Source organism: Melospiza georgiana, chromosome 1 (genome assembly GCF_028018845.1).
Source record: "Melospiza georgiana isolate bMelGeo1 chromosome 1, bMelGeo1.pri, whole genome shotgun sequence".
In the NCBI taxonomy this organism is placed as follows: domain Eukaryota; kingdom Metazoa; phylum Chordata; class Aves; order Passeriformes; family Passerellidae; genus Melospiza; species Melospiza georgiana.
Window position 1 is genome coordinate 111,124,759 of NC_080430.1, and position 23,276 is coordinate 111,148,034.

A 23,276-nucleotide genomic window follows, 5' to 3' on the forward strand; every position below is an offset into this window, starting at 1 on the left:
GCGGGCGGGGCGCGGACGGGACTCGCACGGGGCCGGGCGGGGCTCGGGCCCGGCTGCCTCTTGCCCCCTCCCGGCGCGATCCCGCCCGCCACACTCCACCCACCCGCGGCTACTTGTGCCCCCCTCCCGCGGCGGGCCGCGGCATTCCCGTGTGGGGCGGCCGCAGGAGCTGAGGGGGTAAAACACTTTATCCTCTGTCCTGTCCCATCCCGGTACGGCGGTCATGTCGCGGGGCCCCGTGGCGGTGGGGAGGCTGCTGGCGCTGCTGGTGAGTGCGGGGCGCTGCTTTGCCGCGGGGCTCCCTCGGTACCGGGGCACTGCTTTGGGTCCCTCAGTACCGAGGCGCTGTTCTGCGCGGGATGGAGCCGCGGTGGTGCTGCCGCGGGGGTCCCCAGTGCGGCCGCCCGAAGGAGGTGTGCCCGTCGGCACTTGGCAGCCCTGCCAACGCTGCATGTGGCTGGGAACGGGTTTTCTCGCTTTCTTTGGGAGTTAGATAAAAGCAATCGCCTTTGCTGCCTGCAAGCAGGTGGAGGTAGGAAAGCCCGGCAGGAGCGGTATCTGGGATGGGTGGGGTTGCTGAGGCGCCGGGAGGAACAGGAAGGCCGTGAGGAGTTCGCGTTGTTGCCGTTTTCATGTTCAGCATGCTCTCTATACTAGTAAATTGCATTTCCCTTCTGAGGGAACAGTGCCAGGAGGGAGGATGAGTCAAAAAGTTTGGAATTCTTTATCGCCTTAGAAAAATTAACAATCCAGGACTCTTCAGGCTTTCTCTTGCCCTTCCCTCGCTATTTTTCAGCCATCAGCCTTTAGATCTTCCATCCTATGAAATATTTTCTCAGGCTAAAAGCAAGGACTGTCTCATAACAAACTGGGAACGAAACGCTTGGTTTGTTGGATTTGGACTGATGCTTTCTAGCTCTTTCTAGCTGGTTTACAGCAAAGTCTTCGTTGTATCTGCGGCATTTTCTTTTGCTTTTCACCTTTCCAGGCTGGCAGAACGCCTGTGGAAGTTGGGCTGCCGCCAATCAGACAAAGGTGAGGGTGGAGGCCATGCCCTGAGCTGTGCCAGGAGCTGCCGAGCAGCTGGGCAGGGATCAGGAATGGCTTGTTGCATGGACAGAATGGAAGGAGCTGGGGGTCGGGATCTTGTTCCCTGAGCTCGGGAACCTGCAAAATCAGATTGGTTATCTGGAGACCTGTTGTCTGATTAGTTTAATCCAGACATATGGTTGTGCATAAGTTGGCCAGCAACAGTTAAACCTGTTTTTACAGCAAGCTGGCAGTTGGGGTTCGGTTGGAAAATGTTTCATCCTCATTTTGTCCAAATTAACGATGGAAAACATGGAGCGCCACTTGTGCAAGAGTTTTTACATATTCTTCCTGCAATATCTGAAGCCACACCATTGTCCATTTTGGTGGGCTTGCACTGTCAGGCTGTTAGTTTTGCCTGAAGAACATTATTTTTTTCAATCCTCATCATCATCCGTTTCAGCTTAGGCTGAGTCAGGATATGATGTACTGAGAGTCAACTCACTATGGCCTAAAAGACTCATTGTTAGAATATTGGAGTGAATAAAGCTGCTGATGGCAGAAGAGAAAGAGAGTCACTGCTGGATTGTGAAGTTTCGGGGTTTTTTCCCTAATCAAAAAGTCAAGTTTCCTATTTGAGAGTATTGGATTAGGGTCATTTATTTCTTATTAATCTTAAGAAATGACTGAAAAACAAAATTAGTCTAAAAGTAGTGTCTTCTCAAAGCATCTTCTACCTTAGAAGCATCAGGAATGGTAAGTTCTTCCTCTCCCAGTTTTTTCCTGGAAGTCTCTCTCAGTGCTCCCTCCCTGCCTGTGGGCTGCATCCCTGTATCATCATCCCTGGGTACCTTGCAGAGGTCACAGCAAATCTCCCAGGGATTTTTTTTCCAGGAACCCTTTTCCTGGAGCATTTGTGCTGAATGGTGGTGCACCCAAAGGGTTGGGCTTGACTTGGAGCGTGTCCAGGGCACACACCCAGAGCCCTGGGCCTGCCGAGCAGGCACGGCTATCGAGGATAGACTGGGAGGTTTCTTGGTCATTTCTAAAGGGGGTGGACATTGTGGCTTCAAGAGAAGAAGTCTTAGAACACTTCCTGCATTTGAGTGAAAGAATAGTTGACAGAGATAAATGAATCTTACTATGGGAGTAGCAAAATTTACCTTTACTCTGAACGTCTTCCTCAGATTGTGCTTTGTTGATGTTTGGGGTGTTAGACTTAGGCTGGGTATGATGAAATTCAGTCCTGAATATATTAGATGTAATGTCAGAGTCAGTAGCAGTTAATTTTCAGAAGTCACAGAAACAAGTTAAATAAAAACCATCACAAAGTGGTGCTTGGTTTTACGAAGAGCAGAGGTGAGCTAATTCAAAGCAACCTAGCTTCTGTTGCCAGTAACGTGTTGAAACGTGGTAAAAGTATTTACAACCATCTGTGGATTGATTCAACATTTTAATATTGTTCCAAAAGTGAGGGAAAGCCCAGCTGTGGTGAGGTCTGAAAGCAGCTGAGAAATACATAAGGTCTAGTATCTTATCCATTCTATTGAACTGAAGTGGTATGTTACTTTTGAGACCAGACTTCAGAAAAAAGTGATTCTGTCCAGAAGAGACTACAGAACAGTAAAAAAAAAAAAAAATCTAAAGTCACAAAATCCTGTTTTATGATTTTTAAGGGAAATAAAAGAACTGGTAGTTGAGAAAAGACATTGAGTGAGTGAGATGTTTGATAAGTTTGCAGATACATGAAGAGTGGAAGAAGAGCGAATTGCACCATACAATAAGAGCATTGTTAATATGACAAAGGTTAGGTTTGAGGCTAAGAAATCTCAATGTTTAAGTTTCTGTAAAGGTATATGGAGGTGCAGTGGATGCTGAGTTCACCTGTTTGATTGGATCATATTGTACTTTTGAAGAAAATCTCAGGAGTGTGTGAATTGTATCCCTCCTGAGTAAAACCACGTTGGGAGATGCATTCATCTGCTTGTAGATGTTTGATCTGTGGGGACAAGCTAATTCTAGTCTGAAGGATCCATCAAACCACGGGTTGTATGATGTTGGGTTTTCTGCATCAAATGCTTTGCCCTGCAAATCCTGCTGTGTTGGGTTTACAATACTTAATTGGACATACTTACAGTCTATCAGAAGAGCTCAGAGAGAAATAAATATGGACTGGTCTGGGGGCAAGTTGAGCAGCGCTCTGATCTCTGTGGGTATTGGCTATATTTCTGCTGGTCACAATGAAAGTTTAGGTTCTTAGCTTTCATTTAGATACTCTGAATATCACTCTGAATATCATGCAAGCAGCAATATGGTCAACTTGCAAGGAGCAAGTATTAGGATAATACAATGAAGATGGAAATTAACAGCCTTTCCATCTGTAGGACTATCTAGGAGCCCCCTTAGGTTAGTGAGGCTGAGAGACATCCATCCCTCATTTTTAAGAGCAGGGTAAACAGTTGTCAGGAAGGATTTGGGTGTAGTTTGTTTTCCCCAGGGCCAGGAGATGTACTAGTAGGTGACCTTGGAGAGTCCTCCTTACTTGCTTCTCTGGGGTCTTCACATGTTGTCTTCAACACCAAACTGACTCACAGGAGGTGCAAGCGCCAAATCTCCTAACACACAGCACACAGAAAAGATCATATTTCTAGGCATTACTGTTTCCCAGTGTAGTAAATACAGACACATACCTTCTTGGTTACTCAGTCTTTATAGTTTTACAGCTTGAATCTGAGCTTTATGTTGAAAATCTGTCTGTTAGTCACTTCCTGACTAGAGATGAGGAGGGATTTGGGCAAGAGCAGCCTTGCAGTCACTATACATGGCAGTCACTCCCTTCTCTCCCATGCCTTCTTGCCTATTTGTGCTTCTTTCCTGTAGTGTTTCATTCCAATTTCCTCACTTCAGGCTGCAGACTTTTTTTGTAACCATCCCATTTTCTTCTGACAATGTTCTCAGCTCTGGTCAACAGGTGTCATCAGTAGGTGTCTGGTTTTTGATCAGACACCTGATGTGCCTAGGCTGTGATCCACAGCAAATGACAGAGCTTTCCTTCTCTGAGCCATTTAACAGAAGGCAGTTGAAAGATACCAAAAAGAAAAGATAATGTGGGGGAGAGAATTCACATGTTCGACAGGCAGTAAATTCTGACATTTCACTTGTCCTTGAAGAAAATGTCATTAAAAGTGCTTTTCCTCCAGTTTAAGATTTTTGGAACTTTAAAAATTTTTGAAAAAAAAAAGGCTGGACCTCTTAATGTATTTTTTCCCCTTGTATTTATGTATCTTGTGAATAAAATCATCATTCTTAAAATTTTTTTTTTGTAGATATCTTCTAAGTCCCTTGTGAGGCTACCTGCAGACTGCAGATTGAATAATACAAGAGCAAAATTATTTTTTACTGTCTTAGCATTAACCTGGAAAGTTTTGAGGGACATTTTCTGCTATGCAAACAAATTGATTTTTTACTTATCTTAATGAAAGATTTTATTTTTATAATGACTAGTGGAATTTTTTACACATTTTTGACACGCATCTCAGTGGAACATTTGCTTATTCTTGGTTTTCAGACATTTTTGTTTGTAGTGGTTTCTCAGATTTCAAATACAAGGAAACTTCTCAGTGCATGCTCTTGTCTCCATTCAGTTTTGAAACACAAACAGTTTTCCCTCCAGTTTACCAGTTAGAACAATCCAGAATGTTTCTAATGATATCTTGACAATTATTCACCTTCCAAAAGAATTGGAGCTTCTGTGGAAAGCCTGGACTATAAAGCAAATTTCTCCTGACACTCTTGCTGGTATAATCTCATTAGTCATGAAAATAAATTTTGAAAATCCATCCTATTAGTAAAATCAAATAAGATTAAGAACATCCATGAAAAGACCTTGGTGTGAGATCCTGTACCCTTTCTGATGCATATCCATTAGGAAAGTTACTGCTTAATAATTTCTGTCTTCAGAATCTATACATTGGGAAGAATACCATTTGAAAAACAGTTCTGTTGAACAAGTTGAAACAGAAATCTGCTGTATTGCTCAACACAGTCTACTAGATTGTGTGGGTACAAGATAACATCTTTAAAAAAAAAAGAAGCTGTCATCAATTCAGTAATCAAGGCTGAGTCAGAGGGAAGAATAGGGAGAGCCCAGTGAACATACTAGAAACCAGTCAGAGACTGACTTTGAGAAGAAAAGCACCTTTTCTGAGCCTGCTCTGCCTTAGGCAGTGGTATGCTTAAGAAAATGATCACCTAAGTTGCAAAATATAAGTAGTAATAGTTTTCAGAACAGTAACAGTTTTCGCTATCTGTACTAAGTTCAAAAGCTTGATTTGTAGGTTTCCCATGTTGCAATAGCCTACTTTTTATTGTTGCTGCTTTCCAATACCTACATTTTTTGCAGTTTGAGGGGTGTTGTTACTTGCAGAGTCTATGGTGCCTGGAAAGTGGACATAAACGTGGGGTCTCTGAAAAATTGGCTTCTTCCAGCCAGGATTTGTCACCTACTGAGTCATTCAAAGCTATGCATACTGTCCTGGTGTGTGAAGACGTGGGCAGTCCCAATGCTGAACATTGGCCTGCAAGGTTTTGTCAGAGCAAGCGCCTCTGCCTTGTTTAAATAAGTGATGCCATTTATCCTCCCAGCGTGGTTCTGAGTAGGAGAGCTGCTTCTGTCATGTACGCTTCAGCAGATGTTTGGGTTAGTCCTTACTTTAAACACCATTTATCTGATTTTCTTCTCTGATGCAATTGGTAACCCACCACAGCCACAAATCCAAGGTTTGCCCAGAAAAGGGAGCTTCTCCAAAGTGCTGCATGTTTTTAATGCCAATGGTTATGGGTGAATTTTTCAGAAGCTGTTATGGGTAAATAATAAAAATTAATTTATACATGTCAGAAGCCTTATAGCTTTGCTGTTCATACGAAGCAGATGACAAAAGTTATGTTTTAGTGCTGCTGAAGAGACATAGAATTATTAATGACTTTCATAATTTCCATTGCAGATCTGTCTGAATTATGGACATGGGCTCTATGTGAAGGTAGGATATAATGGAAAGCTTTTTCTTTATCAGTGCCTGTAGAAGGGTTCTCTGAGCAACACATCAAATCCATACCTTATTTTAGTTGATAAATGTCTTGAATTCTACCATTTTGTGAAATGTGGAAACTGCATAATGAATAGAGAAATGAAAGCTGAAAAGTAAGTGAATAGATTCCTACATCCATCACCTAGAGTGGCATTGAACTTTAAGAAACTTTCCCCTAACACAGTAAAAATGTAGATTGCTTTTTTGAACTCAGTAGATGAAAAACCACTGTTTTAGTGAATATGTTAAACTAGGAGTCAACTAGAGACAGTAGAAAATAAAGTGGACAGAAAGATGAAGGGTCTTATGCAGAGTGAGAATGAGATGTAGTTAAACAGAGATAGCAGAGACATTGGGTGGGTTGAATAGAAGCCTGCTCTTCCATGTATTCTGCTTCAGAGAGAAGGTTAAATATGCAAGACAGTATTGGTGGGAAGAGAAACACGGTGGTAATGCAGAAATGGTGGTTCAAAACAGCCTTAGTGCCAAACTTCTTACACATCTGATGACAAGCATTTAAATCTTCCAGAACAGGTGTATTTTCACCAGCTGCTGGTCATGGAAACTTGCTCATATTTTTAAAGCCTGTCTTGCCTAATTCTATCTTGATGAAAAGACCAGTGCCGTTTTTCCTCTTCAGCCAGCTTGAAGACTGTGTAGCTCTTAGATTGTGACTCAGAAGGCAGATGCTGCTCCATGATTTTGAAGTCACTAGCTATTGACAGAGCAAAAGTTGCTCAGAAGTCTTGTCTACAGCAGCAATAAAGCATTTATCTGAAATGAGTAAATGCAGTGCTGACGTTCCATCTTGTCTTTTCACAGGTTTATAACCGAAATGACAGGAGTGGCCTGCTGTCTCATCCCAGCAGCCCAGTCAGACAGAAGCGAGAATGGACAGTCCCTCCAGCTTTCATACGGGAGGAGGAGGACAATTCCTACAAGAATCCAATTGCTAGAGTAAGCCCAGAAAGCAGTTAAATATGAAATACGCATAAAAAATAGAGATGGAAATGTAAAATAAGAGTGTGGCTTCCCTTAAATGCAGGCACAAATATTTGTGTAATTTTAAAGGACTTGAATGCCAGTTGAAGATTGACAAATTTCCTTCTGTTTCCTTTACTTTTAAAGCCTGGTTTGGCTCAGCTCTCATCTTTTCATAGCCCCATTTGTCATTAAGCTTTGGGAATGCAATATCTTTGAGTTTTTTCACCCCACTACCCCTTCTCAGGTGGGGTTGAACTTGTAAAGTGGGTCCCAAATGTGCTGGTGCTGATTGGGCAGAAGGATGTACAGAGAGCATGATTATTTATGCCTAGTCTTTTAGGAAAAAGAGCTAAAAATAATCCAGGTGTTATCCTGTGTGAAAGAGTGATAAACATCCGGTTCAGCACCAGTGTTCAAACCTAAATTCACCACTCCTACCACTTCAGCATATGAAGTGAGTGCAGGTGATGGCAAACTGTTGCCCTTTGCTTGGGATGCCCCTTGATGGTGATACTGGTACAATGCACACTTTTCCAGATGGTTTGAATATCTGCTGACAGCAGGGAAAGGGTGTAATCTCTAGTCTCTGCAGCCTCTTCTATGTGTTCTCTCCAGGTCTGACCTTTTCCCTTCATCCTATCTCTTCTCCAGTCCTGGTATATTTGCCAGCTGAGGTCTGACCTCCCAGGTCAACTCCCTGCTCCAGATGTTTCTCATCTCCCTGCACCAGATTCTCAAATAGAGCATGCAGCCTTTCCTGCATTCATCTCTATATCTCCACAGTCAGAGGAGTGCAGGGAAATGTGTTAAATATTTTTTTGTCAGTTCATTACAAGACAGAAAAACTATTTTGTTGCACTTTTAAATGTGGTTTTATTTACTGAGTGCTATTTAATTTGTTATATTCCTACTAGATACATTCAGATCTTGAAGATACAGGAATTGTAGTAACTTACACTATATCTGGTCAAGGAGTAACAGAACCCCCTTATGGATTATTTGTTATCAATGGAAAGACTGGTGACCTGAACATAACAGGAAGGGTGGACAGAGAAAAGACTCCCATTCTTCTTGTAAGTTGAAAATTAATTTTTTTCTTTATAGGTCCCCTGCTATACATTTTTTATGTATTTTCTTCAAATGTGTCTGCTTGAAATAATACATATATATAATGTATTTCTGGATATTTGTGTATACCTGCTTGTATTTGCAAGCATATGTAATAAGCTTTTATAGTATTTAGACTTTGTTATATATAGTGGGTGTATTTCTGTTTTGCATATGTGTTTGTAAATATGACAGTCACTCATTGGATTCATTTATTGTTTCTGTCTGTATCATCAGGTCCGAGGCCATGCGCTAGATAAGAATGGGGCAAAACTGGAAGAGCCAATCGACCTCCCAATTAAAGTTGTGGACATAAATGACAATTTTCCAGTGTTTTCACATGAAGTTTTTGTTGGTTCAATTGAAGAATTAAGTGAAACAGGTAACTTTATTTTAAATTTTTTTTCTTTTAGTTTTTCCCAGCATATGCAAGGGGACATGTGAATTTGCACTTTTGAGTAGTACATCTGCAGTAGCAAGGTCACGTTCTCTTATTCACATAAGCCAGCTCATCCATGTGTGAATGAAGGATTTAATTCAAGGCTGTGTTTTGTGATTAAGGGAGAGCATCCCCCTAGGGGCAAGGGAGAACAGTATTTCCTCTTGTGGCACCTTTGGTTTGTTGTCAGAGCTACCACAAGTTCGGGAAGCAGAGTTCTTCTGTAGGAATTGCACAGGAAATGCAATCTGCCTTCTGGCCTAGTAGCCACCGCCTATTTGGGAGGGACTTCACTCTGCCATGCTCATCCAAAGCCCTGCCTTATTTGTGGGCTGGAGAGGTAGTTGGCTGGTAAGCACATATGGCTGTGCCATAACCATTGAAGAGCAGGTTAACGGCCATTTTCCTATTGACATCAGCAAGCACATATGACTATGCCACAGTCATTGAGGAGCAGGTTAATAGCCATTTCCTATTGACAGCAGTAAACATAACAGCAATAGATTATTTTCAAGAAGATTAGAAAAGCTGGAAAAAACTTTCTAATAAATACTTGACAGTGTGTCTGTTTCAATGCCACTATAATGTGAAGAAACATTAAATTATAAGGGGATTGCACCGTGGATACCACCACGTATATTGAGTGAAGCTGTTGGAGAGCATCAGTACAGATCAGTAGTTTTAATAATGTTCAGGTAAAGGAATAATTAGTGCTCTCTTTATAATAATATGTGAGGGAAATGTAGCTCATTGTTCAAAAGCTTGTACTTTCTGCTCTGTGAGGTATCTACATTTTTCTGTCAGAATTACTGAGAGAATTTAACCTGTTGTTTAATTTGTGCATTGAACTTTATGAGTTACAGATATGTAAATGCAATCTTTTTGTTGGCTAGAACATATACTTTTGACATTTACCTGTTGGGTTTAAGAACACTTCTTCAACTTCATGCATTAAATAAATAAAGTCGAGAGCATCAGAAAATTGTGCAGTGCATCTAACAAACTGCTCTTATTTTGGACATTGCGATAAAGGTATATACCAGTGCATGGTGGTGTAAACAAGTGCCATATTTTGTTTGTATTTTCCAGGTACAATTGTGTTGAGGATAAATGCAACAGATGCAGATGAACCAAATAATCTAAATTCCAAAATTGCTTTCAGGATTGTTTCCCAAAGCCCTAGCGCTGCATTCAGCATGGATAAGAATACTGGCGAGGTTCGAGTAGCAAAAATAAACCTTGACAGAGAGGTAAAAAAACCCCTCCCGTTTTGATATTTGTTAGTAATGGTTCTCTGGTGCCTATTGTGTCACCCTCAGCCCTGCCTGCAGGGTGAAGAGCTGGCCCTCTTATCTTTTTTAACTTCCCTTGGGATTAAAGCCTTGATGTTTGATGCGTGCATTTCAGGGACAGAGGGAGGAGGCAATGGGATTAAGGCTGTATCCCCCCCACCATCTCCCTAGCACAGCACCAGCCTGATGGTTGTTGCTTTCTGTCCCTCCTGTGCAGTCAGGGCAGCAGTTACACAAAACAAGGTGTCATTTCTTTCTGCTGGGGAGTGTATGGCAGAGATAACCTCTATCACCACCTGCAAAGTTGTTGGCTGCGTCTGGACTTTTGTAGCCTGCCATGCAAATTGCGGTTCAAAGAGTTAGGGCAGGTGCTGCTGTGAAACTGCATTGGAAGTCACACGTTACCAGGGACATGACCTGTGCTTGCAGAGTTTTCTCTGGCCAGTAGATGGTGATGGAAATGCTGGCTTTGTGGCTGAGGAATGTGGCTCTGCCTATGTCCTGACATGCAGGTGTCACTAGTCCTGTCCCTGTTCATGGTCACTGGAATTTTTTACTTTGCTTTGTAAGTACAGTCTGACTCTTTGTGGGGGAGATGTGAAAGTCCTGTCCTTTTTCAAAGCCTCGGTTCTATTCCAGCAGAATCTGTCAAGGCAGTTGTGAGATTTACTTCTAGCTAGAGAGGACTTAAAATAAACCATAAGAGACATTACCAAAATGTAGTAGAGGTCATATAGCAAAGGAAGAATTTTTAGCGTGGATTAAACACCTTTTTCTTACCATGACAGACACAAAGCAGCTATTCTTTGGTGGTGGAAGCAAAGGACCGTGGTGGTGAAAAAGGTGGGAATGCTGCAACATGTTCTTTAGAAATCAAGATTCTGGATGTCAATGACAATCTGCCTGTTGTTGAAAGTCGTGCAGTAAGTACAATTATCACAATTTTTAGCATGCCACTACCCCATAATAAGACATTGTGCAAAATTCCTTGCACTGATGAAACGAAGTAAACCATGACATCTTTTTAAACAGTGGATTTTTTTTTTAACTGCAGTTTGAAGGCAGCATTGAAGAAAACAGAGCAAATGTGGAAATTATGCGAATAAAAGTATTTGACAAAGATGAAGAGTTTTCTGATAATTGGCTGGCAAACTTTACATTTGTTTCTGGCAATGAAGGTGGTTTTTTCAAAATTGTAACAGATACCCAAACAAATGAAGGAATTTTGACTGTTGTGAAGGTAAGTATAGATTTTAGAGAGTATGCTTTATATATTAGAATAATTTATCCATCTGTGTTGACAAATTGTGTTTATTCAGTCAATATGTAAAATGTGTGGATACTCTTCCTTTGCCATATTTTTAATGCATTCAGTAATTCCATGCAAAATAATAATTTTGTCAAGCTTTTCCATTTGCATTCTCTGTCATCACAAATATAACTAGTAAGGCAGAAGTCCCCAGCCTTCCCTTGCCCTTTGGGCAACAGTACTGACATGCTGTAAACTTTCATCTTTCTGCTGTCCTTGATTTCAGTATAAATTTCTTTATTTCCCCTGGCCACTGCTAATGCTGCAGGCAGCACCTGATCCATGAGCTACATTTATGAATTTCAGCAAGTTCAAGTGATGATGAAAATATTTTAAATTAATGGAAATGTCTATTTTGTCATTTTCACTTTTCTTTAGTCCACAAGTACTCAAGATGCATAGTGCCCTAAGTAGCTTTTTTTTTCCTGCTCAGGTTTCCTTATCTGAAAGCTGCTAATTATTAAAAAAAATTGAACATTATTAAGTGAATGATTAGATTAAAAAAAAAAAAAATGCAAACACATAAATATGGAGAAGCCAGGTAATTCAGGTAATTAAAGACTGATTCACTGAAAGCACAGGCAGTAGGACTCCTTTCACATACATTGAATGTTTGATTCAATAATATAAAGCTGTACCTATGGTGTCATCCATTAAAAATGAGCAAGAGTAACAGGTTAAGAAACATCCTTACTGCTTAAATATTACTTAAATATTTACATCCCTATTACTCAAATAAGTATGCTATAGTAGTATTTAAATATTAAATGTATGCATGTTGTGTAGATATTGGATTCCAACAAATTCTGAATTTTTTTATTATTTTCTTTATTGCTCTAGGAGCTGGATTATGAAAAAATGCAAAGCCTAAACTTAGGCGTTGTTGTTACAAACAAAGCAGAGTTCCACAAGTCAATTAAACCCAGTTACAAACCAGAAACAATTCCAATCAAAATTAAGGTGATCAATGTGCAGGAAGGCCCTGTGTTCCCTGGTGGCACAAAAATTATTGAAGCAAGTGAGAAACTCCAAATAAAACAGGTTATTGGACAGTATCAAGCCTATGATGAAGACACTGGAAAAGTAGCAGAGCGCATTACGTAAGAATTTTTTATAACCATCATAATTGAGTATGTCAGAAGTCATTTGTTATTGTCAAAATTTGCATGTTAAACTGAAAAAATTTCAAAGGCAATATTTTTCTGTTAATGATAATTCACACCTTAAACACCAAAATGATCATCAGTATTCTATTATGCAGAAAACTGGTGATGCAAAAATCTTCCTTCTTTTGTTGTATATAGTGAGACCTGAGTGTTTGGGCTGAAGTTGTTTGTGTTTGCATGGTGTGTTTGTCATACCTGTCTACTTTTGAGATTAGATTTGCCAATCTGATTCCGTTGTCTCCAGTAAAATTGGGAAGGAATATGCAGAAACATTTATCAGTCAGACAGAAAGGGTGTAACACAGATATGTCTGCATGTGTGCGCTTGGGTTTTGAATCATAGCTTTTCAGCTAGAAGGTTAATTAACCACCACCGTGGCCTGAACAAATGGTGCACAGCAGAGTTGCACGCCCAGGGCTGGACCTCTTTCCCCCATGCCTGTAATAGTTTTTCATGAGTGTCTAATGCTCAGCTTTTGCTGGGAGAACAGATGGGGGAGAAGAGGACAGTGCCCAGCAGTGCAGCTCTGTCTCGTATTCCAGTCTCGCTCCCTGATTGTACTTTCTGTGCTGCGCCCATACCTGAATCTTTGATTGTCCATCTTTGCATTATTTTCATCAGATACATGAAAGGAAAAGATGCAGCAAACTGGATCACTATAGACTCAGTCACAGGTGAAATCCGACTTGCTAAAAATCTTGATTACGAATCACCTCATGTAGTAAATGGTACCTACACTATTACCATGTTGGGTGTAACTACTGGTAAGTTGAGAGGGTTTTGTTTTCACACAAATTGCCTGTCTATAAGGGTTGTTGGTTTAACCTACCCATCTCTAAAGTTAGGCAGCAGGTGCAGTCTCAGTATTCAAAGGAGATACACAGGCAACTCATTTTTGGAATGGGCTCCCAAGGTATCTGTTTCTCCCCTTTGACTGGATGGAGGTGAACTTTTCATAAAAGTTTTCAAAGATAGGTCTGATAGGAAACTCTGCTGGCAAGGTAGGAATTGCCAATATCTCAATATGCCTGTCATCAAACATAGTCCTAAGTTTTCTCAACTTCTAAGCAAGAAAGACTCTCTGAACTTCTTTTGTATCTAAGTAGAATTTCTCATTTATAATCTACATGTTACTGTGTAACCACACAGGATTTTTTTTTCAAGTTAAAGTAATAAAACAGCTTGTCTTCAGATGAACCTTGTCAATATATTTATTAACATTGGGAATGAAGCACTGCTGTCATAAGCTCCAGGGAGATCTCTTTCAACTTACTTCAGCAATGTTGGGGTTTTGGAAGATACTAAGGTTTCGGTTTGTTGTTTTTTGGTTTTTTTTTAAGATAAATTTTTGTGCACAAATCAATTTAATTTTTTATATTTTAAATTCTTAGATTCCCCAAGGAAAACAATCACTGGCACAGTCGTCATTCAGGTTAAAGATGAGAATGATAACTGCCCAGTTATTGTGAACCCTGTGCGGACTGTGTGTTCAGATGCAAAATTAGTTGATGTTACAGCTCATGATTTGGATGGTTACCCCTTCAGTTATCCCTTCAGCTTTACTGTCATTGATGAGCCAGAAGGGACAGCAGAAAACTGGATAATTGTATCTGGAAATGGTAAGAAAATGTTTTTTTAATTACTTTCAGTTCTTTGAAGTCCTAAGGTCGTAATTTATTAATTCCAGTCAAACTGACAGTTTGGCTGAGTGAGACCAATACAGCAACGCTATATATGGAGTCAGGCATTAAGACCATGTGTTGCATTCTGCTCCCTTTATTCTAAAGGTTGTAAAAGTCCAGACGTGTCCTCTGGCCTCTGGGGTGTTGCCTTCCTTCAGTTTGACCATCTTTATCTGGCTTGATACCCCATGTGTGATGACCAGGATTTCATGAATAATGTTAAGAACAAGCTATCCCCCATCTTGTTATGGACAATATGCAGTGATGCATTACCTGAACATAGATGACAAGCTGTACACGAGCCAGCAGTGTGTCCTTGTGGCCAAAAGGCCCATGGTGTCCTGGGGGGCATTAGGAAGACCATCACCAGCAGGTCAAGGGAGATGATCCTGCCTCTCTCCTGTGCCCTGGTGAGGCCACATCTGGAGTGCTGTGTCCAGTTCTCTGCTGTGTCCAGTTCTGCCTCCTTGGTACAAGAGAGATGTGAAATTCCTGGAGCATCCAGCGGAGGGCAACAAAGAAAATTGGGACTTGAGCATCTCTTTTATGAGGTCAGGCTGAGGGAGCTGGGCCTGTTCAGCCTTGAGAAGAGATGACTGACAGGAGACTTCATTGACATCTATAAGTATCTGATGAAGGGAGAGTGTCAAGAGGATAGAGCCATGCTCTTCTTGGTGGTGCCAACCAATAGGGCAAGAGGCAATGGGCAGGAACTGATGCTCAGGAAGTTTCCACCTGAATACAAGGAGGAATTTCTTTACTGTGGTGTGGGTGTGCAATTGGAACAGATTGCCCAGACAGGGTGTGGAGTCTGCCTCACTGGAGATACTCGACAACTGTCTGGATGCAATCCTGTGCCATATACTTTAGAATGATTCTACTTGAGCACGGAGGTTGGGCCCAGTGGAGATGCCCCACTATGGTCCCTCCCAACCTTAATCAGTCTGTGATCTTCTGCCTAGTTAGTCCTTGACATGACATAGCCACAGGAGCAGATGTTTTGTTGGCTCCTGATCTCTATCTGTGGCCTACAACAGATTAATCTCCTCAAGACTGAAGCTGTTTCTCTGTGAGTTCACCCTTTATCTATCCAGATGACATGGTTGATGCTATACAGGTGATTGGGTTGTCTTCCATGCTGTCTCTGGTCATGTGAAATTTCAGAATTATCTGAGGCTGCAAGTGAACATGGCTGCTCACTTACCAGGAGAAATTACTTGATAAAAGTAAAAACGTATATACTATAGCAGCAGCTAATTAAACTTAATTCCATTGCATTGGCCGGGCACTACTGGAGGGGATTTGGTAGAAGACTGCAACAGTGGTATTTTAGTTAGTTTACAGGAGTCCATTTTCTCTCTGCTCACTCCTTGTCTTTTTTTTTTCTTTAATCTCCCTCCACTTCTGTGTCAGACACCAGTGTACAGCTGGTACCACAAAACCTGAAGCCGGGCAGAGCTGAAGTTCCCATGCTAATAAAGGATTTCCAAGGGGTCAGCTGTGCTCTGCCACAGTCTCTGCAGCTGACTGTTTGTGAGTGTACAGATGATGGTGTGTGCCAGGAGAGGTTTATTGGAGCAAAGTCAGTGGGTCTGGGACCAGCAGCAATTGCACTAATCATCTTGGCGTTTTTACTTCTGCTGCGTAAGTAATTGTTTCATATTATCTCAGAAGTACTGTAATGTAATGTAAGTGGTCTGCAAAGCATCAGGAAAGAAACAATCCAGCTCCTAGGTTTTGTCATCTTGATACATTATGTGTAAACTCCTAGTCTTGTGGAGGTCATGGCAGATCCCCAGCTAATTTTGGTAATATCAGCATTTCACCCTCAAAGGATTTCAAGCTGTGCTTTTTAAAATTAATATCAACAACTTTTAATATTTGTTTATGGTGCAGTAAATAACTAGTGGGGAAGCAGTGAGGAATGCTTTTGGTATTCTGAGATGTCCCCAGGTGAACCCTAGCTCTTCCTACTCAAACCACAGCACATTCTCCACTGTCTTTTCTGTCACTGCAGATTCACTGCCTTGCGCAGAGCAGCATGTGACATTGTTCTTTGATGAGATAAAATAAAAGAAAAATAAGAATATTTGTAATTCTGCTGTGGCCAGGTGTAGCAGTGCTGCATTTAAACACCCAATAGTTTATTGCTTGTGCTGGCAACAATCTAATTGTGATAAAACAAAGTTCATGCCACAGGAATAATATTCTCTGCTTCTGAAACTGGGTTATTTTGAGTCCCCCAGGCAACACTCTAGGCATGTCAAAGGAGTGGTGAGGTAGAATTTACATGACGCCATGTTGTTATCTGGTAGTAAAAGAGGAGGAGTTAGAAATGCTGAGGTTGTACAGTGATAGCCAAGGCTTGGAATTGTCTTTGATAGAAGTACAGGTACAGACATGTGTGGCCATCTGCAGGATTCAGACCCTGATGTGTTAGATGTCCAGCTTCCAAGTTTGCTCTCTTGGAAACTGGCCTTGGCATATGCTTCTATGAAATGCCTTGAATATTTGGGAACCTGTCTTCAGTCCTTGCCAGCCCTCATACTGATCATTAACTCATTAAAAATACATTTGGGTATGGGAGCTGGCCAAACTTACAGGGACTATAAGCACGCTAAGGTCCTAATAACCACACAGTTAATGGCAACCTTCTGTTTCCCTGTAGTTGTTCCACTGTTGCTGCTGCTGTGTCCGGGTGGCTTGGGAGCCAAGGGATTTGGTGGAGCAAAGACATTTACTGACATACCAGACCACAGTGAAGCGATGCTGCGCCAGTGGAACAGTGAAGGAGCAGCTCCTGAGGAGAAGGCATGTATCCCCAATAGCCCTTCTCTTTGATTTCTATCCCAGTGTTCAGTTTGGCACCTGGGGCCTCTGCCACACTACAGGAGGATATTTTGAAGCTCTACAACATTGCTGATTTTAACAACACAAGAACATTATTCAAAATTAACCCTGTGAGGCTCAGGGAAGGATGTGTGGGAGATTACTTCCACCAGCAGTTGTAGAAAAAGCAGCCATAGCACTTAAATCCCAAAATATAGGGAAAGCAGTCTAGCAAATGCTGATCATATCTGAGCAGAAGATAGCACTGTGGGAAAAGCATTGAACCAACAGAGAGTGAAATATTTGCTTTTGCAAGCCTGGAATGCTCTGCCCCCCTTTGGGATCATGATACAACAGCAAAATAATGGGTTATAATGCTGAGCTTCCCTTCATTGATTTGAAGTTTCAGGCTGTTTTAAATTACTTCTCTGTGTATTTTCTCTTTGAAACAGAGGAAATTCCTTAGTAAAAAAAGAAAAAGGCAGAAAAAGTGCAAATCTGCAGAGAGAATAGTAAATACCAAGAGAAATTTGCTCTTTGTCGCTACACTACAAAACAACATTTTCAAAAGAAGGGCATGATACTGACATGCTTTTGCACAATAACAGAAACAGAAGGTAAAAGACTGATTTAGGGCCAATGCTCACACCAAATTCTTGTTAAAAGATAATTAACAAGCCAAACTGCTAGGGAAAAAAGGGCCAGGCAGTACCGCAAAGGTGGCGGGCAGTGCATACTTTCCCACTTAGTGTCTGAGGAAAACTGGGCAGAGTTTTTCTTGGAACAGCTGAGCTCCCTAGAGTTTTGCAAGCCTCTTTTTTGTTTTGGTTTTTTTTTTTCATTTTCAATCCTCTGAGTTTCAAGAAAACAATGATCTATAGAAACATTTCCATAAACCTTCTTGGCAATACATTTGTGGAAGCTGCACCCTGTTTTAGGAGGCCTTTTACTCTTTGCAGCAACATGTATAAGTGCAAATTCAAACAAGTCGTAAGGCAGCACCCTCCCTGTTCCCCACCCAGCCCCACTGCTGGTTTGGTGAGTTCCATGTGCTAGACAGCAAAGCTTTCATGTCACATCTTAATTTGTCTTATTTATGTAGCCAGTGCTAAGCTTCATTCCACCCACTGCACTTGGGAACGTGAAAGGAGGAACAACAGCAGCGGCAGCAGGAGCAGCAGCAGGAATGAGCGGAGAAGGAGCTCTAATAGGAGCAGGCAGCTCTGTCTCTCATGTAGGAGAACATCACAGCACCATTACCAGGGAAAGATGGGAAGAGCAAAGGCGTCTTCTTTCTGCTGCCGACTATGGAGCCATGGCAGCTGGAGCAGCTGAAGGCATGGCAGGTGTGGATGGGAAGACAGTCGTGTCTGGAGGAGGAGTTGCTGTGGGAGCGGCTGGAGCCATGAATGAGGAATTCTTAAGAGACTACTTCAATGATGTAAGCATATGACCCAAAAACAACAGTATTTTAATGTTTGCACTTAGCATTGTGAAATATCATGTTATGACAGAGGTGAGTAGATATGAACAGTCCTGATATTGTGCACATGGAGTTGGGGGCATTAAGGATTTTTGGATTGACCACACTTGGAGTGGGACTTGAAATGTGACAATGTTCAGTCTTCTGGCATTGAACACTTGCGAGGCCACACAAATAGACCTTTCTCTCAAGGGAGGTATTTGTGGATGGGATCCAGAATATTCAGCAATAGTATAGGAGTGCCTTGCCCGGGAAAAAGCCCTGAGAAAGACTGTGTGATCTAAATCTCAGGGACTTAAGAACATGAAACTGATCTCTAGGGAGGTACCTGTGACTCATCATGAGTCACAGCTCCAAACTTTACCACGGAGCAGGTTTTTGAAAGATAAGCTGAAGATGTCATACACCAGTGGGTGGGGCTGTATTTTCAAAGTAGCTGATGCAGTGAGTGGTGCTGACTTGTCTGTTTGCCCAGCAGCCCGGGTAAAGGGCCATTCATCAAAAGTGTATGAGGCATATGTTGCAATCCTTTTTCTTTTTTTTTTTTTTACTGACCTAACCATTGGCCAGTAGGTTGTTCCTACTTGTTGAAGCTACTTCTCTTCATGTTACACACATCATTAGTCCTTTGGCTGGTGAGCTCCTTGTAGTGAAAGTTGGACTTCCGTGCACCATCACCTGTACAAGCAAAACACCCTGCAACTGGCAGCTGATGTGGTTTTGCAGGGGAGTAGCTTTGCAATTTCAGTCACTACCTCAGGCCAGTGGAGGATTTGAGCTTTAGGTGCTTGTATGTCTCAGAGTGCTCTAGCTACTAGTCTCCTAGGTGAACAGATGCAACAGTAGCAATCTCCTTTTCTTCTACTCTTTGTTACATAACCTTAAGCGTAACTGACTGATGAAATCTGCAGGAGAAAAGGATCCATTCTGGGAGGCTAAAGTATCTCAGATTAGGGGTAAGGAGACAGACAAGTAACCAAACCAAATAGTTTCAGCTGCTGATTTTTGTGGCAGAATCTTGGGTTGCGTACCTACTTTCAGGATCAAATACAGATAAACATGCGGAGTCAAATGGAGGTCTGGATATATAGCACATTACACAGACTCATGAGCTAATTTGAAGTCCAGAACTTCAGATGTGGCAGAAAGGTGGTTCTGAGCACAAGCCAGGAGCCATATTAGATAAACCTGGTTCAGCAGGCCCACAGGATTTGGCTGTCTTCACTTTTGGAACTGGAGCTGATGCAAACACATACACAGGTATTTGTGCCAGCACTGCAGCAGCTCCATGGCAGACACTGCTTTCAGATTGAGCTGAGCCTGTAAGCACTGTTGCCAGAGCTTGTGAGCCCTCCTTCTTACCAGATAGCTTGCATAGAGCCTAAGAATTTATATGATGAACTATGCATCCATGCTTTACCAATCCATTTAACTTTTTGATTTGTTTCCTGTTGGGCATCTTGGATGTGATCCTGTAGTCTGCGCTAGTGAAAAAGGCCATGTTGGGTGATAGCATGACAGCATGTACTCAGTAAATGTTTTTTTAAATGTTAGAGTACTCTCAGAAATGGTGTTGGTGTTCTCCCACAAAAACCTAGTTAGAGGTGAAGTTCATTCTCTGAACTAAAACTAAATCAATTTCTTTATGACTGTGGGTCAGTATCACAAGGGGCACATTTACTGGAAGGATCAACAGAAGGTGGTGATAGTATCCAAGGCTTTAAATATAGTCTCAGATTTTTCTTCTTATCAAGTGTACTGTCAAGTTCAGATTAATTTCAAAAAAGAAAAAAATGTTAGGTACAGCCCTCACTTCGTTGACAGTTTCTGTGGGATTGATTCAGTTTCTTATTTCTTATTTTGGATTTGTTGCATTGTCCAAGTATTTCTGATTTTTCAAAAATACCAAGTCTAGAGCTGGCATTAATGAACTTTTGTTTGCTTTTGTTTTCTGTCTGCAGAAAGCTGTCTCTTTTGCGGAAGAAGATGAAGAGCAAGCTGCAAAAGACTGTCTCCTGGTTTATTCCCAGGGAGAATCAGGCTCCCCTCACGGCTCCGTTGGCTGCTGCAGCTTTATTGACGGGGATCTTGATGACCATTTTCTTGATGATTTAGGAGACAAGTTTAAGACTCTAGCAGAAATATGTATAGGTAGACAGATCAACATGAAAGACGGTGGCTACAAGAATGAATCAGGTTTTGGTCTTAGTGAAGCAAAGTCACAGTCCTTACATCAGCAAACTGCTTCCACCTCTGAACAAGCCTTTGCCTCAGGCAGTGGTTTCCAGTCCATCCCACCCGTGCACACAGGCAGTAGCACAGGAGAAAGCACCCTGTCCAAGGAGGTGGTCACAGAAACAACCTTTTCATCATCCCACTCTGGGCAGCACAGTGCCCAGCACCTCCCCACGGGCCACGCAGAGAGCAATGTCACCGTGACAGAAACATCCTATTCTGTGGGGGCTCCTGCCCGCTCAGCCCCTGTCTTTTTAGACCCCCAGTTTAAGGAGAACGTAGTGGTGACAGAGAGGGTGCTGGCACCTGCATCGAGCATTCAGAGCATGGTGAAAATCCCTGATTTGCCACATGGAAGTAACGTGGTGGTTACGGAAAGGATGGTGAAGTCAGCAGGTGCAGGGCCAGGAGCCCTGACAGTTCAGGATCTTCCTGACTCGCAGTATGTCGTGGTGAGGGAGCGAGAGAGGGTCCTTGTGCCTGCTGCAGAGCAGGGCTCGCTCAGCCTCCCCGCTGCGGCACAGGAATGCAGCACAGTGCGGAATGAAAGGGTGGTGCAGAGCAGAGCTGAGCAGGCCACAGGGGCCAGCTCAGGAAGGCAAGAGCATGCTCTGATCACAGACTCCCCACTTAACCTGATGGGCTCTGGCTCACAAGGGCCATCTCCTACCGGTGCCACACTGAGCAAGTCTTCCAGGGTCACCAAATACAGCACAGTACAGTACACTCACTCATAGCCTGGCTCTGTGCAGGGGTGGCAGTGTCCAGCACCCTTCTGTCTGCATCCTGCCTCAGGCTTTTCCATGAGATCCAAATTTGCTGGAGCTTCCAGAATGACATGTACTCATTTGCACTAGTTTGTATAAATATGGATTATATGACCAGGAAGCAAGTAAGGAAATCTGGTGTTATGTTACGTTGGCCTTTGAAATGGAAAGATGTGGGAAATACTTTTTTCTCCTGGTTTGCTGGTGTTTTTTATTGCTTTTTATTATACAGACAGTGAATGATGCCACATAACTAGAGCTGCATAATTATGGGAAAACAGGAAAAAAGTCTCCAGTCTAGTGATGGATAGTAGCCTGCAAAGCACAAGTTTTTGAACTGCTATTGAATGTATCTGAAGTCCTCCTGTGAGGGCAATCAGTTTCTCATTGTGTGTTTGCCATTGTGTTGTGGGCTCCTCCTGAACCTTGTAGAAATTCTTCCTGAGAAGCCCGGGCCACCAAAGCTAGTATGCCTTCAGAGCAGTGGTGTGTTGATCTCCTGAAGGGATGTCACAATTTCAGGTTATCAGAATTTGTAACTTAAGCAATCAATACTTGGATGTTACCACAGCAGTTAAAGACAGCAAGCAGCAAAAAAGCTGAGAATTGCAATTTTTCATTACCTCAGTCTAAAAGTTCCATTACTTGGTGTGGATCTACACTGACATGGACAATTAAGCATTTGCATCGTGCACGTTTTTCACTTTATTTAGCTTATGAGAAACAGCCAAGGCTTACCTTAGCCTTAGAGCCAGAGGTTCAGTCAGTGGCTTTGTCAGCAAAGTTTATGGCCCTTGGACATCTGTAGGATCTGATCTACAGGTGCAGTTTGGTATTTGGAATTTGTTCTGGAACTCACATAGAAGTCAGCCTTGTGTGTGTGAGGTTCCACTAGTTTCAGTACCAGAGCTCAGGTGGCTGGTATAGTGCTGTGTAGTGACAGCTTTGCTTGGCTGTGACAAGGTAACAGGAAGCTCCCTTTAGGTCTGCGATATTTGAGCTTAGTTTGCTTTCCTTGGAGTTTATGTGGTAAAAGCAAGAGACAGTACTGCACTGTTTGGCAGTATGTATATATATATGCACATGTAAATATTTGTACGCTGTTTGGAACATTCTGAAATTAATTTTATACAGGAAAAAATGCCTTACACTCCTTATGTTTTCTGAGTAGAAGTATTTTAGATGAGGCATAGGTAGTGTGTTTGTCTCATACTTGTGAAATCAGCAAGTTGGTCATAAGGTACTGCAAAGCCCATGGACCTGCAGAACTTTCAGGTTGTCTCCATCTCCTGGAGTTTTCCTGCAGCTGCAGTGATATGTTTTCCACTTTGACTGGAAATGCTCTCACTGTGTTTAGTTTTACTAATAGTAAAAGTTGCTTCAAAAACATAAATACATAAACTAGGAACCATGGCTGTGCTCAACTGTAACAGCTGGGCCATTATGTTAAGTGGAGTAGTATTTTCAAACATATCAGACTCCCTGCTTGCTTGGACCTATTGGTTATTTATCTCTTACACTGCGTTTTTAAAATACACATTTATTTCTGAGCAAGCCTGCAGTTCCAAGTGGTCACCACTCTTCTGACTTTCTGATAGAGTATCTTTGTGGGTTTATGCAATCTTTAAATAAAGAACTCTACTGTATTTTTTAATTCTTCATTCAAACACCTACCCCAGTGAAAACACTGACTTTCCTGCTGCAAATAAAGAGTTTAAAAATAGAATGAGGACTGAGATTTCCCAAACAGCCTCAGGGAATATCTGAAAGATGCAGAGGTAAAAATGTTGGTGTCCTGCTATAACTTAAAAAATGGGAATTCTGCCTTGTGGTTAAGTGCACTAAATTCTGTACTAACTTGATGCAA

The 23,276-nt window shown here is 41.9% G+C and overlaps 1 protein-coding gene across 1 annotated transcript; it reads left to right on the forward strand.

Moving 5' to 3' along the window:
• Positions 1 to 223: 223 nt before the first annotated feature.
• Positions 224 to 23,055, forward strand: DSG2 (desmoglein 2). The gene is made up of 15 exons (XM_058029662.1): positions 224 to 268; positions 6,033 to 6,068; positions 6,939 to 7,073; positions 8,015 to 8,173; positions 8,445 to 8,589; positions 9,736 to 9,896; positions 10,727 to 10,861; positions 10,993 to 11,178; positions 12,088 to 12,347; positions 13,035 to 13,177; positions 13,805 to 14,032; positions 15,509 to 15,739; positions 16,764 to 16,906; positions 18,027 to 18,365; positions 20,369 to 23,055. The coding sequence occupies exons 1-15, from the start codon at positions 224 to 226 to the stop codon at positions 21,377 to 21,379; spliced, it is 3,357 nt and encodes a 1,118-aa protein (XP_057885645.1). The 3' UTR covers positions 21,380 to 23,055.
• The last annotated feature ends 221 nt before the right edge of the window (positions 23,056 to 23,276 follow it).

What these genes read in the sequence shown, in the direction of transcription:
- DSG2 (XM_058029662.1), top strand. Translation starts at nt 224, where the DNA reads ATGTCGCGGGGCCCCGTGGCGGTGGGGAGGCTGCTGGCGCTGCTG. An exon ending in AAAAGACTCCCATTCTTCTT is followed by an intron (nt 8,174 to 8,444) that starts GTAAGTTGAAAA and finishes CTGTATCATCAG; the next exon opens with GTCCGAGGCCATGCGCTAGA. An exon ending in AAATAAACCTTGACAGAGAG is followed by an intron (nt 9,897 to 10,726) that starts GTAAAAAAACCC and finishes TTACCATGACAG; the next exon opens with ACACAAAGCAGCTATTCTTT.